Consider the following 15,308-nt stretch of genomic DNA (forward strand, 5'->3'; position numbering starts at 1 on the left):
TGTCTCTCTCTCCCCCTCTCCTTTCCTCTCTCTGAAATCAATAAAGATATATTTAAAAAAAAAAATTTTTGGAAGATGCAGACTAATCTATAATAATACAAGTTCAGTGGTTCCTCGGTTGCAGGGCGGGAGGGAGGAGCAGAGGAGACAGATGACAAAAGGGCACAAGGAGACTTTTGGGGTAATAAACATGTTCATTCTCTTTACTGTGGTGATGGTTCCACCAGTAAACACATTTGTCACACTTCTCCAATTGGTCACTTTAAAAATGTGCAGTTTGTTGTCTGTTAATTAGGCCTCCATAAAGTTGCTTAAAAAAAACAAAACCCTGCTGCCCTGGCTGGTGTGGCTCAGTTGTTTGGAGCATTGTCTCATGTACAGACATGTCATGTGTTTGATTTCTGGTCAGGGCACATACCCTAGGTTGTGGGTTCAGTCCCCAGTTGGGGTATATATGGGAGGCACCAATCGATGTTTCTCTCTCTCTCTTCCTTCTCTCTCTCTCAAATCAGTGAAACATATCCTTGGGTGAGGATTGGAGGAATTAACAACAAACAAAAAAACTGCTACCTGAGCTCTAGTCCCCAGAGTTTCTGACTTTTTTGGGCTCGGTAGGACAACAGGGTTGGTATTTTTAAGAATCTGCCTCTAAAATGCAGCCAGGTGTGATCAATGACCCTTGTAAGAAGTTTGAGTATGAGAGATAGTCTAAGGCTAAGGATTGGTTTTTAATTTTTGTGGCTGAGGGAAAATAATGTATTTAAACCAACCCAATGGACATCTCCTAGGAAACCAGTTGAATTTACTAAGTTGTAAGTCAAACCCCATAAAATCACCGTGTTTAGGTCATAAAAGCTCAAGTGCTGGTAATTCTGTAAGGTTCAACCTATATTTTTAATATTTTCACCCTTATCAAACAATAGTTGTTAAGAATTATTGTATAAATGCTGGATCAAGTCCTACTAACTGTCACTTCAGATTGTTAGAACTGTAATGTGACAATTTACACACACTTCACTAACCATACTCCTCCCCATCTCACCTCCGCCCCCACCCCAGCCAGTAAATACTCTGAAAGGTACAAGGAAATATGTCAATTAAAAATAAACACAGTGAATTTTAAGCTTTTCATTTGGTCTTTCCTATAAACTTCCCAGGTTCAAATTTAACTTTAACTTTAGATCTGCCTTTCCTCTTTTCAAAAGCAATGTGTATTCATTGTAGAAAATGTGAAAAATACAGAAAAAAACACAAATTAGACACTAAAAATTAAGCATAACACCAGTATGTAACTTGCCCACTTCTGAAAACCTAGGATTTAGCTTGGTGGTTTGCCATCTTTGAAAATAAACTACAGTTCTTCATAGTTCCTCTAAATTACTTGAGGCCCATGTTAATATTTATTCAAGTGGGCTGAAGTATGAATTAGTTCCTTAATCATCAAAACTGGATCTCTTATAGAAGGATTAATCCAGTGGTACAATAAAACTAGCTGGCTCATCTAAAATAAAGAGCAATTCCAATGCAGATCTGAGTGTCTCTACTCACTGGCTCTCAGATGTGGTTTTAAATGATTAGTGCCCAAAAAGAAGCTTTCTGGTTCTATTCTGTAATATACAAAACAGTTACCAGTGGTCAGTTAGAGCCAGGAAAATAGAGAATTAAATGAAATAATAAAGATAAGACAGTGGGTAACTGAAAATCTGATATGCTAATTTCTGAAAATATTTCAGGACCACACTGTGGATGAATTGCTGAACATAAATGTTGAAAATTTCAAAATGGAGTTTTAGTGGCATGTTGCCTTTCTTTAAAGATGGGCCAACCCTGGGTAATAGCTGACAAGGGAGGTGCCTTGGGAGTTCCTCCTGACTCTTACAAAGGAAATATAGTACTGTCTTTAGATTCCCATTTAGGAAATTGAACACATTTGTTCTCCTTGGGTAGTCCAAAAAAGGTATTATGTTAATCTGTTCAGGTGGCTATAATTGAATACCACAGCCTGGGTGGCTTATAAACAACAGAAATTTATTTCTCCCAATTCTGGAGGCTGGAAGTCCATGATCAAGGTGCTGGCAGAATCATCAGTGTCTGTTGAGAGCCTGCTTCCTAGTTCGTAGGTGGCCATCCTCTCACTGTCCTCACAGGAGGAGAGTGGCAAGGGATCTGCTGGGGTCTCTTTTACAAGGGCACTAATCCCATTCATGAGGCCTCCACCCTTATGACTCAATCTCCTCCCAAAGGTCCCACCTCCTAATGCCATCACCTTGGGGGTTAGGATTTCAATGTTATGAATTTTGGGTTGACACAAACCATAACAAGGGTGACCATAGACCATAACAAGTATGTATCTTTACATCTTGGAAATGAAAACTAGATTACACAAAGAAGGGAAGGAATCTTTGCCTGTTTCCTACTAAAGAAACTCTGAGACTCTGGCCTTAGCACAACTCAATGAGCCTTGAGCTAACGCCTACGGTGAGCTTAGGTCTGTGCACCACTCATCCCCCAAAGAATGATCCTTTTGGTCAAATGCTAAACAAGGTCTCTATTGGTCCCACAGGGACCCACTCAAACTCACAGACTTGGTATGAAGATTATTTTAAGCTGAAGACATTTGAGAAGCAGCTGAAACCAAAAGGAGCTTCCTTTATCTGACTGAAAGCAGAGCCTTCCATGAGTGACTCAGCCATAAATGCCCTCTCCCACTCAGGCAGGATGAGAATTTGCATAAAACAAACATTTTCACAACTGCCATACCTTCCATTTCTTCCCCTAAAAGCTCATTTGTCTCCCCACAGGAGCCCTTTCTGTGTCCTTCCCTCATTAAGTTGGTATACAAACCCCTGTATGGCCAGCTCTTCACCCAAGTTCACTCACATCCATGTGAATAGAAGTTGTTTTCTTTGTTCCTGTTAACTTGTCTACTGTTAACTTTCAGGCCCCTGACCACTGAATCTAAGTTGGTAGAGGACTTTTTTCCCTCCTAACAGTCTAAATTTCAAATGGGGAGGGAGCCATTGTGGGGTTGGCAACAGTTGTACCCAGAAACTGGCTGTCTGCTGCCCCATCTCTGCCCACACATGGAATGTTCTGATGCCTCTTCCCTTTAAGGTCCCCAAATCTCATAATGATGCAATTTGGAGACATTTACCAAAACTATGAAATCTTGAGATAAAAGGATTGCTTAAGCTCTCGAGTTTAGCTCTGGCTTAAAATTTTGAGATGAGTGTCACAATCTTTTTGAAGCAGCACAATATTCATGTCTCTTATTTATTTTTCAGAAATTCTAGGGTCTTTAAGAAGGTCTGTTTTTACAAGTCTGTTCTTGGCAAGATTTAGGTTTGATTCCAGTGGGGCCAAAGTTCTATTCCAAGGAAATGTAGCCAATGTGATATGTAACAGAAGTTTCAATGCACATATAAAGATTTATAGGATACTTTGCACATGTATGGTGAGTTTATTTAAAAACAAACAGATGTGAGGGTAGATACCTAGGGAAGCAAAGGGGCCTGTGGTCAGGAGGTGGCAGAAGCCATGGTTACAGATTTTCAAGAAGGGAAGTGGGAGACAGGGCCAAAGACCACAAGTGTGTTGAAAAACTGGAATGACTTAGATTGGTCACGAGTGACGTGGGTAAGAGCAGTTCAGGGTGCGTGGCAGTTCAGGGTGTGTGGGGTGAGGGAGCAGGTTTCCTGAAGGAAGTGGCACAACGAGTGTTAATGAGCATCGTAGAGAGAATGGTGGAGAAATGACAGTTGCCCAGAGAAGGAAAGCTGCCTCTGTTCTTAACCCTACACATCATCCATAAAAATGCAAGCTAAGAATTAGGAATAAGAAAATGAGAAATGTACAAGAAGAGGAGTATTTTAAAGTGCGCATATCCATACTAAATCAGGATAAGTAATGTTTTCACAGAATAATTTTTAAAATTTTTTATTAAAAAGCCCTCTGCTCCTTTCCTCGGTTAGATGTGATCAGATTCTCATCCAGGGTTGCAAAGCTGACAATCAGCGAGTTGGAAGAAGAAACAATGGATGGATTAGCACAATTTAGAAAACACTTTCATGTACAATGTTTAACATTCAAAATCTGCTCAATCAATTACTGAAGAACTGAAAGTAATTCGAGTTACTTTTTCATTCTGTACAGGGAAGTTCACATTGTTTTGCAAGAGGAAGTTGAGCTGTTAAAAGAAAAACCTAAACCTAAATATTAAACTATAGGGAAGGTTGAAGGTTCCTGGTGCTTTGAGAACAGCTGGCCTAGCCCGAGGAAAAACCATCCCTATATAGTTCTAAGAACTAAAAAGAAGTGCGGGGAATGACCAGATGCTAAGGACTCCGTCTTAAAGGAAAGCAGAAGAAGGGTCCTAGGTGTAGGAGCTCCCAGGTGAAACCACGGGTTCAGAAAGAAAAGGGACTTCTCCAGCAGTGGGCTACAGACCAAACAGTAGTGGAGGCCAGGGTGGCCGTTGAGCTCAGGAGCACCCATACCCACGCCCCAGCAGAGGCTGAGACCTGACTGGCAGAGACACTGCCGTGCAGCAGTGCTGTCCTCTAACCCTTCTTTCTTTGTCTCTTGAAGCCCATCCAAAGCCCTTCCCAGAGGTACATGTCCTCCATGACATGGTCCCAGACTTGAAGATCAGTCAGGAGGAAGGCATAGACCAATTATATAGATCTGTTATACAAAAGAGGAGGGACAATGTCATGTCTCTGTACCTAGATTTCCACCCAAATGAGGAATGCTGCCAGCTAGGGATAGGGCAACTGGCCATGGGGTCTCCTACTGAACAGCAGCACCCAGCAATGCCTCAGAGAATCAGGCCTGCCTTGAAACTGGACTTCCAGCCTTCAGAACTGTGAAGAAATAAATTTCTGTTGGTTAAGCAACCTAGTCTGTGGTACTTGTTATAGCAGCCTGAGCAAACTAATACACCAGGGAAAAAGTGATCAATGTCATTGTCCCCAAGGAATTCGAGGAAAGAAACATAAAGACCAGCATCCATCATGAGACAATGAAGGGTGACTAGAGATGCTTAAACTGGTGTTAGGACAGAATAGATGAACCCCACAGCTTGGGGTTTACCTAAGGAATTACCCAGATTTGGATCAAGCTGAACTAGGGATAGGAAGAATGGTATGACCCGGAAGATACCATGAAGGGAGGTGCTGTAGTACTAATCCTGGACCAGTCATGTGATTCATGGGCAGGAACAATCCTAAGATTTGCCGGAAGCATGTGTGGCTGAGGGTTAGGGATAGCAGATGGTAGAGGGCAGATGAACAATGCAGAAGGTGGACTGGTGGTGCAGAAGACAGGATCTGAAACCTCTCCTCCTGTACTGAATGGCACCACATATATATATTTTATTTTAGAAGATTCCTTTGATCAGAAATCTACCATTTTTGAAGTTTGTATTGATTTTATTTCCATTTCTAGAAAATTCCATTCAATTTGCATTGGCTTTTTAGGATAATCTTTTTAATACATAGAAAACGAGCTGGCGGAAGGCATCAGTGTTGAGTCAAAAAAAATACATTCTGAAATCTAAGAGGAAATGGTCTTGGCAGACTGTTGATATAAAATAGCAGCCAGTACTGCAGTTGTTACCTCATTATAGCATTAGATATTTTGTTTTGCCTTTTCAAAGCAGGGAAAGGAGTTTTTTGTGTTTTTTTTTTTAAATATATCTTTATTGATTTCAGAGAGAGGAAAGGAGAGGGGGAGAGAGAGACAGAAACATCAATGATGAGAGAGTCATTGATCGAGTCCGCAACCAGGGCATGTGCCCTGACCGGGAATCGAACCCCAATCTCCTGGATCCCAGGTCGACGCTCAACCGCTGAGCCACGCCCGGCCGGGCAGGGAAAGGAGTTTTCAAATGTTCTCAACTAGGTCCTCCTCTCAACCCCCAATCTATGTGTAAGGTGTTTATGCCTAACAGCCTTTCTGTAAGTTTGGTCCATTCAGCAGTCCTGCAAAGGACCCAGAGGCACCAATTTCCTAGTCCTGGAGTATTGCAGTGCAGGCAGGAAATCCATTAGCTCCGTGGTGGAAAGTTAGAGGGTCTAAGAGAAAGGAAAGTCTAAGAGAAAGAAGAGCAGAAACTCGGGAAGAGGGCTGGGGTGTCTGAAATTGAAAAGTAAAACAGACTCAATAAGCACCCAGTGTTCCCTGCTCAAGCGGGGGTAAGTTTGTCATTCCCACGGGCCTGATTCATCCTATTGAGTTTGGGCTCTGCTGGCAGAGAAGATGCTAGTCCTATTGGGGCAGGAGGGGGTGGCTCCCCACAGAAGAGGGAGTAAGAGAACTGACGTTTATTGTGCACTCCAGGACGGAAACAACTCTGAACACTGTTATCACGCTGATCCAAGCCACCATTGTCTCTCCTTGATCTCCCTGCATCGGCTATGGCCACCTCAACACAATAGGTAGGTGACATTGTTTAGGACAGGTCATGTCTCTTCTCTGCTCAAAATACTTTGGCACCCTTTTATCCCATTCAGAGGCCAAGCCATGCACCTAATGACAACCCACAGGTATGACCTTCTCTGCCCCACCAACCCCCTTCCTCACCAACCTGCTGTCCAGCTCACTCTCTCTCTCCTGCTTAGTGCTTGGACTTCCCTGTGGCCCATAGAGCCCCCCATGCATGTTTAACTTCTCATCTCATACTGATGTTCGGTTTAAAATTGAACCCCCTGCACCCACCCTCAGTCCTTATTCTCTGTCTATCTCCTTGCTCTATTTTTTTTTTTTAAATATATCTTTATTGATTTCAGAGAGAGGGAAGGAGAGGGAGAGAAAGAGATAGAAACATCAATGATGAGAGAGTCATTGATCGGCTGCAGCCCGCAACCCGGGCATGTGCCCTGACCGGGAATCGAACCCTGATGGCCTAGATCCTAGGTCAACCTGGATCCTCGGTCAACGCTTAACCACTGAGCCACGCCCGGCCAGGCTCCTTGCTCTATTTTTGTCTATTTAACACTTAATCATTTAGGACCTGTATTTTGTTTGTTTATTTTGTTGGCTGTCTTTCTCACTGCTCTATCCCTATATCAGGGCTAAGTGCTTCAATTCCTATCTGCTGAATGAGTACATGATAGATAGGCAGGGTTTTTGTTTGTTTTTATTTTTTAATTTTGTTTTTATTTTTATTCACTGATAGAGAGAGAAAGAAAGGGGGGGGGGAGAGAAATGTCAATTTGTTGTTCCATTTATTTATGGATTCATTGGTTGTTTCTTATATGTGCCCTGACCGGGGATTGAACCTGCAAGTTTAGCATGTCAGGATGATGCTCTAATCAACTGCGCTACCTGGCAAGGGCCTAGTTTGTTTTTAAGAAAGGTAATTTAAAAGGTAGAATTGTTCTACAACAAAATACCTAGAAATGCTCCCAAGCTACTTTGTGAAACCCGTGAGAAGGAACTACATTTTCTTATTTCTTTTAACTGCAGACAGTCCCCAAATTGCTCAGTTTGCCTCTCTTTAAAAAGAAACTACCTAATTTTCTTGGCCTTAGGTACATTTCATCTAGCAATTGGAAAAAAGGCTTACCCTGTTAGGCCAGTGGTTTAAATCCAGGCAAAATAAACACCGCACTTGGCATGTAAGTAACTAGTTTAAACAGACTCTTAACCCTGAGCTTACCCCTTCCTCAGTACTGCTTCCTGAGTATGAATAGGGCCATTGACAGCCCTTAAGAAATTTTTCAGGAGTGGTGGAAATTTGATTTGAAGAGTTTCTCTTGGTTAAATTTAGTTTTTTCAAGTGTCGTACAATTAAAAAAAAAATTCTTTTTAAACAAACTTGCTGAGTGAATTCCACATGCCAGGCACTGGGCTAGGTGCTGGACAGTCCCTCCCTTCCCCAGGCCCTGCTCTGAATGCAGCAGCTTTTCAAGTGGAGAAAACATTCAGTTAACCAACAAATCTATTCAAATATGCTTTGGTTGACCATGTTCCAGTTCTAGGCACTTGGGAGAGAACGAACCCCAAAGACCCCACTCCCACGGGCTCACATTCCCATACCTACTGAATGATGAATTGTGCTGAGAAAGGTGTAGTGAGCTGGATGGGACACAGAATTAGCTTAAAACATGCTCCTTGTCCCTAGGGAATTGTTACATTACTACAGGAGATAACAATAAGATAATGGTAGATAAAATGAGCCAGTTAGAAATTCTCACAGGCAAAACTGCATGAACGAGGCTGAGAGGGTGAGGGAAATGCACAGAAAGGAACATGAAAGGGCTCCCAGAGGAGGGGGGCTCAGAGGAAGGGTGCCTACGCTGACAGATGGAGTTCCAAGGCCCACCAACAGGGATACCGGGCTGGGGGGATTTTCAAGTTAGGCAAGCTCAGTGAGTGAGGGTGTGCAGCATGGCTGGCTGTGATGCATTTGCAAGACATCGCTTCTGGTCTCACCAGGATGGCAAATGTATCCATTCTTTACTGGCTCAAAGCCTTCTTGAGCAGCTGCTTTGTGCTAGGTACTCCACCAGGCATAGTGGTGAGCAAAACAGAAAAAGTCTCTTCCCCGCGGAGCTTACATTCTGGAGAGGAAGACTGCACAGTTAAACAGGTGAATAAGCAATTTCATCTTTTATTTATTTTTTAATCCTCACCTGAGGATGTTTTTTCCATTGCTTTCCACAGAGTGGGAGGGAGGGAGGGAGGGAGAGAGAGAAACATTGATATGAGAGAAACACATCAATTGGTTGCCCACCAGGGCCAGGATCGAGTCTGCAACCGAGGTATTTGCCCTTGGCCGGAATTGAACCAGGATCCTTCAGTCCCCAGGCCAACAGCTCTAACCACTGAGACAAACCGGCTAGGGCTAAGAAATACAATTTTAGATAGTGGCAAGAGAATAAAGCAGGATAAGGACTTCAAGGGAAAGGGGTGGGAAAGCTATCATAAAAAGGGTGGCCAGTGTGTGTGGTGGGGAGCAGATAATGGTGGGCAGAGTTCCAACTTGTGGATTAGGAAATAGGGAGCATGGCAGGTCTCTGAACAGAGAAAGTAGTTAGGAAAGGTCAGTCTAATCTTCCACGCATGAGATGAGCAGTGGATGAGATGCCCTCATACCTTTGCCCCATCTGAGTCTCAAAGTGCTTACTTAAGAGGGCCATGGGCCCAGCCGTGTGTGACCTGGGATCCAGGAGATCACGGCTCAATTTCCTGTCAGGGCATGTGCCCAGGTTGTGGGTTCCATACCCGGTCGAGGGTGTGCAGGAGGCAACCGATGATCAGTGGTGACTCTCTCATTGATGTTTCAACTCTCTCTCTCCCTCTCCCTTCCTCTCTCTGAAATCAATAAAGGTATATTTTTTAAAAAAAAAGGAGGGCCATTGGTCCCATTCCCTCTTACAGAAAACCGTGAGGACACACAGTTGTTACCGGGGAGATGAGGAGACCTCAGTTCTTGTCTTCTTGAGGGAAAGATTTCAATCAAGAGACAAAGTGTAGTAAAGAAAGCAAGAATTTATTGACAACAGCAAAAATATACATATGACAATGAAACAAGGAGGGGCCTAGAAGAAGCAACAGGAGAGCCTTGGCTGGGCTGCTTTGGCTCACTGAGAAGTCAGAGGAAAAGGGGGAAAGGGTTCTGGAGACAGGTTCAGGGGGTTAGCCTGGGACGAGCTCCCCCTGCCCACTGCTCCCCTGGTTGCAAATGTCATGGGGTCCCATATAGGTTAGGGGACACGTGCCTGTGAGGGGAGGAGAGGAGGAGGGAATGGCACAGGTGTGCTCCCTGGAGGGCGAGCGCATTGATACCTTCATTTTCAGGGGTTTTAGAGGCTGGGCATTTAGGGGAGGTCTTAGGGGTGGATCAATAGAATATTCATCAGCATTATGTGGTTGTACCAAAATGAGATTTATTCTTAATTTGCCTATTCTTGGGTGTGGTTTGCAAATGGCACTAATTAGATTTCTGTTATCTGTCTCCATGGGTAGGGTGATTTAAGCTATTTACCCTCGGGCTGGGGAAGAGAAGAGCAAACCATTTACTTTTAAGTGCCCTTGGTTTAGGGAAGATAAGATTTACTTGATGGCTGCAAACTGCTGTTTAACTCAGTTTCCCTATCCTGGAATGTTCCTAGCTTCGCACCATGCTATAACAACTCTATTAAAAAAGGAGGAAAGATTTTGCTAATAGTTATTGTAACTGCCAAAGTCAAGTTTTCACTCCAAAGTTTTAAACGGGGATGGCTGTCCATTTTTCAGATACAACATAGCATCAAGTTTCTTGTATACGTGAGCAAACCCACCAAGAAAACAGCACCAGAAACCAATCTTCCTGCAGTCTCCCCTCTGCCCCAGCTTTGGAACCACTGGCAGTCAGGATCTTAGGAAGGATTTTCACAGATGCTCGTTTCAGGTAAACTTTTATAATGACCTCGGCTAGTAGTTCTATTTGCACACACGCCGATGAGGAAATCGACGCAGCTGGGAAAGCGCTGGGCGGACGCGCTGGCCGGGGGCCCCATCACTAGCCGGGGACGTCAGGGCTCTGAGGTCACCACTGTCCCGAGGCCTCCGGAGCGCGTCCCAGGGCCCTGAACAGGTGGGAAGGGGGACCACGGGCCGGGAAAGGGCGGAGCTGGGGCAGCCAGGAAGGGGTTGGGGGCGGGCCGGGGGCGTGGGGTGCAGGGCCGGTGGGGGCGGCGGCCGAGAGGCGGGGAGGCTGGGCGAGGCGGGGCCTGGCGGGAGGCCGGGGTACGGAGTCCCGACCCCTGCGGGAGGCGTGGCCGGAGTGGGGGGATTTTTTTCCAGCGGAAAGTGGGAGGCGGGGCCGGGAGAAGGGCGGGACAGGGCGCGGGGCGGGGCCCTGGACGAGTCCCTTGGTGCTGCCCCGGCGCAGACACGCGCTTCTTCCGCGCGTCCAGGCGTCGGGACAGGAAAGTCCGGGGGGTCCCGGCAAATTTAGGCTTTCCGCGAGTCCGGGTCCGCGCGAGGTCCGGGTCCAAGCCGGGTCGGGTCCGACCCGTCTCGGGGCCGGTGTCCGGTTGCTCCAGCTGTGCCCGGGGCGCACGGGCCGGACGGGCGCGGGGTTCAGGACGCGCGGGAGGCTTTCTTCGGGAAGATGTGGAAGCCGGACGGGAAGATCGTGCTTTTGGGGGACATGAATGTGGGAAAGACGTCGCTGCTGCAGAGGTACATGGAGCGGCGTTTCGCCGACACGGTCAGCACGGTGGGCGGCGCCTTCTACCTGAAGCAGTGGCGTTCCTACAACATCTCCATTTGGGACACCGCAGGTGAGGGCTGGCGCCTCCCGGGTCCGCGGCGTCCTGGATCCCGGCAGGGCCGGGGGCGAGGGGCTTCCCGTCCGAGAGTAGCGTCCGCAGGGCCGGGGCCCGACAAGGCAGGCGTCCTCCGAGGCGGGCGCCCCAGGGCAGGGCTCCCCGGTTACACACAGGGGCCCTTCCTCCCACTGCAGGTGACCCCACTTCAGGGATCAGGCCCCCAGACACAGTGCACGCCCACCCTTGACTCCTCTCTTCCCACTTGTTCTCCTTTGCTGGTTGGGAAACTCTTGCTGTTCAACCACTTGGTGCATTTAGTGACAATCCAGCTGATGCTTAAAAAGTACCCCTGACCCCAAAGAGGAACCGTGTCATTTGTGTCCCCAATGGCAGTGCCTGGCTGTCTGCACTGAGCCTGCCAGTGATAACCAGACTCATAGAAGTACTTTCACAAACATGTCTCGTTTGATATCCACACAACCTTGAGGGGTGAGCAAGGCTACCCCCCCCCTTTTTTTTTTTTTACAAAAGAGGAAACTGAGGCGCTGAACCTTCTCCTGCAAGGTTTAGTCAGGAAAGTAGGAAACAGAACTCAAGTCTCTCCTTTCTTAGCCCTCAGCATTTCTGCATTTCCCAGTGTCTTTATCATCTGCTTGATCTTGGCTCTTACACGTTATGGAGCTTGAAGTGCTTTTCTGTAGCAGCATTTTTACTATAGGTGGTGAATTTTTAGTGTGTGTAGTATTTGTGATTTTTCAAAAGTACAACTTAGAAGACCTTGATTCAAGCTTCCAGTTTAACTACGGAATTGCAGTGACAATTACAGTGTTGCCATAGAACACTGTTTCCTTCCCCACGAAAAGGAAAAAGATAGGACGAGTAAATAAAAAACTGAATAGTATGGCAGGTTTTCAGTAAACATTCTTTTTCGGAGCCCGAAACTTTAAGGTCTGACTTTTTTAATGTCAGCACTTTAAAAAGGCTATAAATACCCAAAGGCCCTGTCTAGAATTTTAAAACTGCCAACTTGGGCACACCAGTCTGCTAAATAAACAAGATTTTAACTAATTATCTATTTAAAACTGAATTAATGACGTCCATGGAGGTATACCCACTTCCCTCTTTCCTCCTTTTTTTCATTGCTGCCTTTTTTGTTGTTACGGCAGTTACTGTCTTGACTAATTTATTACAATCACTCTGTGTAAAAGCAGCATCTTTCAGGTGCGCTTCCCCTGTTCTTTCCTCCAGCTCCAGGCTGCAAAGTGAGGTTTCTCTAAGACCCTTTACTGCTTAAGCTGACTCCCTGGCACTGAGCATTTGGTGGCCATGGAACGAACGCAGCCTCTAGAAGTCAGATCAAATCAAATTAACACGACTCGTCTGCCTGCTTTGGACAGGACTGGCCCTTTTGCTCCTTTTGTTGACTGGCCAGACTTCACTGCTGACCTTGGTTTACAAGAGGATAATGCAGGAATGGCATTGGGGACCTAAATGAAAAGCTCTGTAGTGGCCATCATGAGAACCTGCCCTTTACCACAAAGTGTGGTGTTTCTGGAACAGGAGCTGACCTTAGGTGTCTGAACCAGCACCTCTGGCATCTATGGTATGAGGTAGCAGTGTAATTTTCACTGGCTACTTTCTTCTGTGACAAGGAAATGATGCAGCTGAAACCTTGATCACCAGAGGATTTTGTAATACAGCTAATGAGATGTCTCTGATACTTTGTTGGGCTCTTGGGGGGGGGGGGGGCAGATGACGACTCATTTCCTGTCTGCCTTCTTGTTCCTGGAATCCCAAGGGTGAGCTCAGTCAGGCTCCCCGGGCCATGGGGGTAGCCAGGCCCCTCCTCCACGTTACCAACCTCCTGTGTACCCGTACTTAGGGTGACAGAGGCTCAGAGCCAGGCTACTTCTATGCCTGGCTCCCCTGTGACTGTGGGGTTATGGGCCACTTGGAGGGAAAGGAGAGCTATGAATAGATACCTTTCCAGTAATTCCTGTTGAAAATTCAAAAGTTTAATTTTTAAGGGACCTACTTTTTTCCTCTTTTTGTCTTGCTCTTAAACTTTCTTTCCACTCCACAGACATTTGTTGTTGTGTTTTTAAGTTGTGTTTATTTAAATTTTCATAACTGAGGCAGAAAGATGAGAAGCAGCTAGAGGATGAGTTGTTTTTTAATGCTGCTCTTGGTTGCATTGGCCGCTGGGGTGGGGGTATGGAGGGTATTAGGTTTTTGTTGTTTTAATATATCTTTTATTGATTTCAGAGAGAGGAAGAGAGAGAGATAGAAGCATCAATGATGAGAGAGTCATTGATTGGCTGCCTCCTGCACATCCCTTGCTGGGGATTGAGCCCGCAAGCCAGGCTTGTGCCCTGAGTGGAATCGACCTGCGAGCTCCTGGATCCTAGGTCGATGCTCAACCACTGAGCCACACCCAACTGGGCGGTGTTAGGTTTTTTAATAGTTAAAGTGATAGTAAGAGGTCAGAGTTTCTCTTTTACTCTTGGCATGTCCTTTCAAAAAAGTGCGTGGCTGCTTGAAGCCTGCAGGGCAGGTGAAGCTAGAAAGGGGAGATTTGCTAGGCTGGTAAGTAGTATTTTACTTGAGTCATAGGATTCCTTCAAAGGGAGATGTGACAGTTTGCATGTTAGAGATGGGGAGACAGAGCTGGTAAACGTTGAGTGGGATTCAGACTTGTTCTGTCCAGGTGCAGGGAACCTCCTTCCATTGTGCCTTCTTGGCTCTGCCCCTTGCCTAGTTGGGCAGATGGATATGGGGTGGTCACCAGATACGGTTTGGTAAGTCCCAGAGCAAAAGGAGGTTGCCTAGAGACAAGACAGAGTTCCAACAGAACTTACTACTACCTGGGCAGTCTAAAAAGATGTTGCCCATTGTTCAGCAACTGTAAACTGAGCCCCTGCTGTGTACCTGGGCACTGTTCCAGGCTCCATTCTACAGCAGTGATTTTCAACCTTTCTCATCTCTTGGCACACATAAACTAATTACTAAAATTCCGTGGCACACCAAAAAATATATTACATTTTTTTTGCCAATCTGACAAAAATATGGGTATAATTTAGATTCATTCACGCCTGACGGCTGTTGTCATTGTTTTTATTTGACGGTCTAAGGGACAAGAGGTCAGTGTTCCTTACTAAATAGTCAGGTACTGCATGTTTTAAAAATTCTCGTGACATACTGTTTGAGAATTGCTCTTCTACACAAGTGACAAGCTAGCCAGGGCCTCTGTTCCATGGGCTTAAGCTCCAGAGGAGGGGGAGAGGCCAGCAAGGAAATAAGTGTTATCATTTCACACCTGGTCATTGTTTTAAGAAAACACAGCCGGGATATGAAAAAGTGACAGTGCACCTTAACAGATCCCACCACCGAGTCCTGGAAGGTTCAACACCCCTCCTCACTTACCCCTCATTTCTCAAGGCTGTAGCCCCTGTAGGGTGTGGCGATATGACTTATGTTTGCAACCCCAGTACCTGTGTCATGAAGACCATTTTTCTGACACTATATCTCCTTTCCGTCAGTTTCCAGCAGCAGGTTCCTCATTTCCCACTGAACCCTCCTGGCAGCGCCCTTCTCTTTCATGTTTCTCTGCCATGCCCCCTGCTGCCTTCTGAGCCCTCACTAGCAGAGTTGTTAACATCCGTGTTTCTCCTAAGTCTATCCCAGGCAATCTGGGCTCTTACCATGCTCCTCACAATCTTCCAGCCTCTGACCATGCCCAATTCCAAGGGCACGTCCACATTCGCTGCAGCAGCACCCCACTGTCAGTGTCAAAGTCTGTTTTAGTCTCCTGCTGCCCCTATAACAAATCATCACAAGTGTAGTGGCTTTGAAAAAACCCAGGTTAGAAGCCCTAAGTGAGTCTCACCGGGGAAAAACCAAGGTGTTTGCAGGACTACTCTTTTTGGGAGGCGGTAGGGAAGAGCTTGTCTCCTGGCTTTTCCCAGCTTCTGGAGCCTGCTGCATTCCATGGTTCCTTCATCTGCCATCTTCAAAGCCAGCCTGTAGTCTTCTTGTCACTCAGGTTAC

General features: G+C 45.9%; 1 protein-coding gene across 1 annotated transcript in view; it reads left to right on the top strand.

Annotated features, from left to right (window-relative positions):
* The first annotated feature begins 10,849 nt into the window (after nucleotides 1-10,849).
* Nucleotides 10,850-15,308, top strand: part of RAB20 (RAB20, member RAS oncogene family) — a 31,968-nt gene continuing 27,509 nt past the window's right edge. The window contains exon 1 of the mRNA XM_081127588.1: nucleotides 10,850-11,273. Coding sequence (XP_080983714.1) covers nucleotides 11,102-11,273 — 172 coding nt within the window. The 5' untranslated portion in view covers nucleotides 10,850-11,101. The remainder of the gene's footprint in view (nucleotides 11,274-15,308) is intronic.

Source organism: Miniopterus schreibersii (assembly GCF_964146895.1).
Source record: "Miniopterus schreibersii genome assembly, chromosome: 2".
NCBI classification, from domain to species: Eukaryota; Metazoa; Chordata; class Mammalia; order Chiroptera; family Miniopteridae; genus Miniopterus; species Miniopterus schreibersii.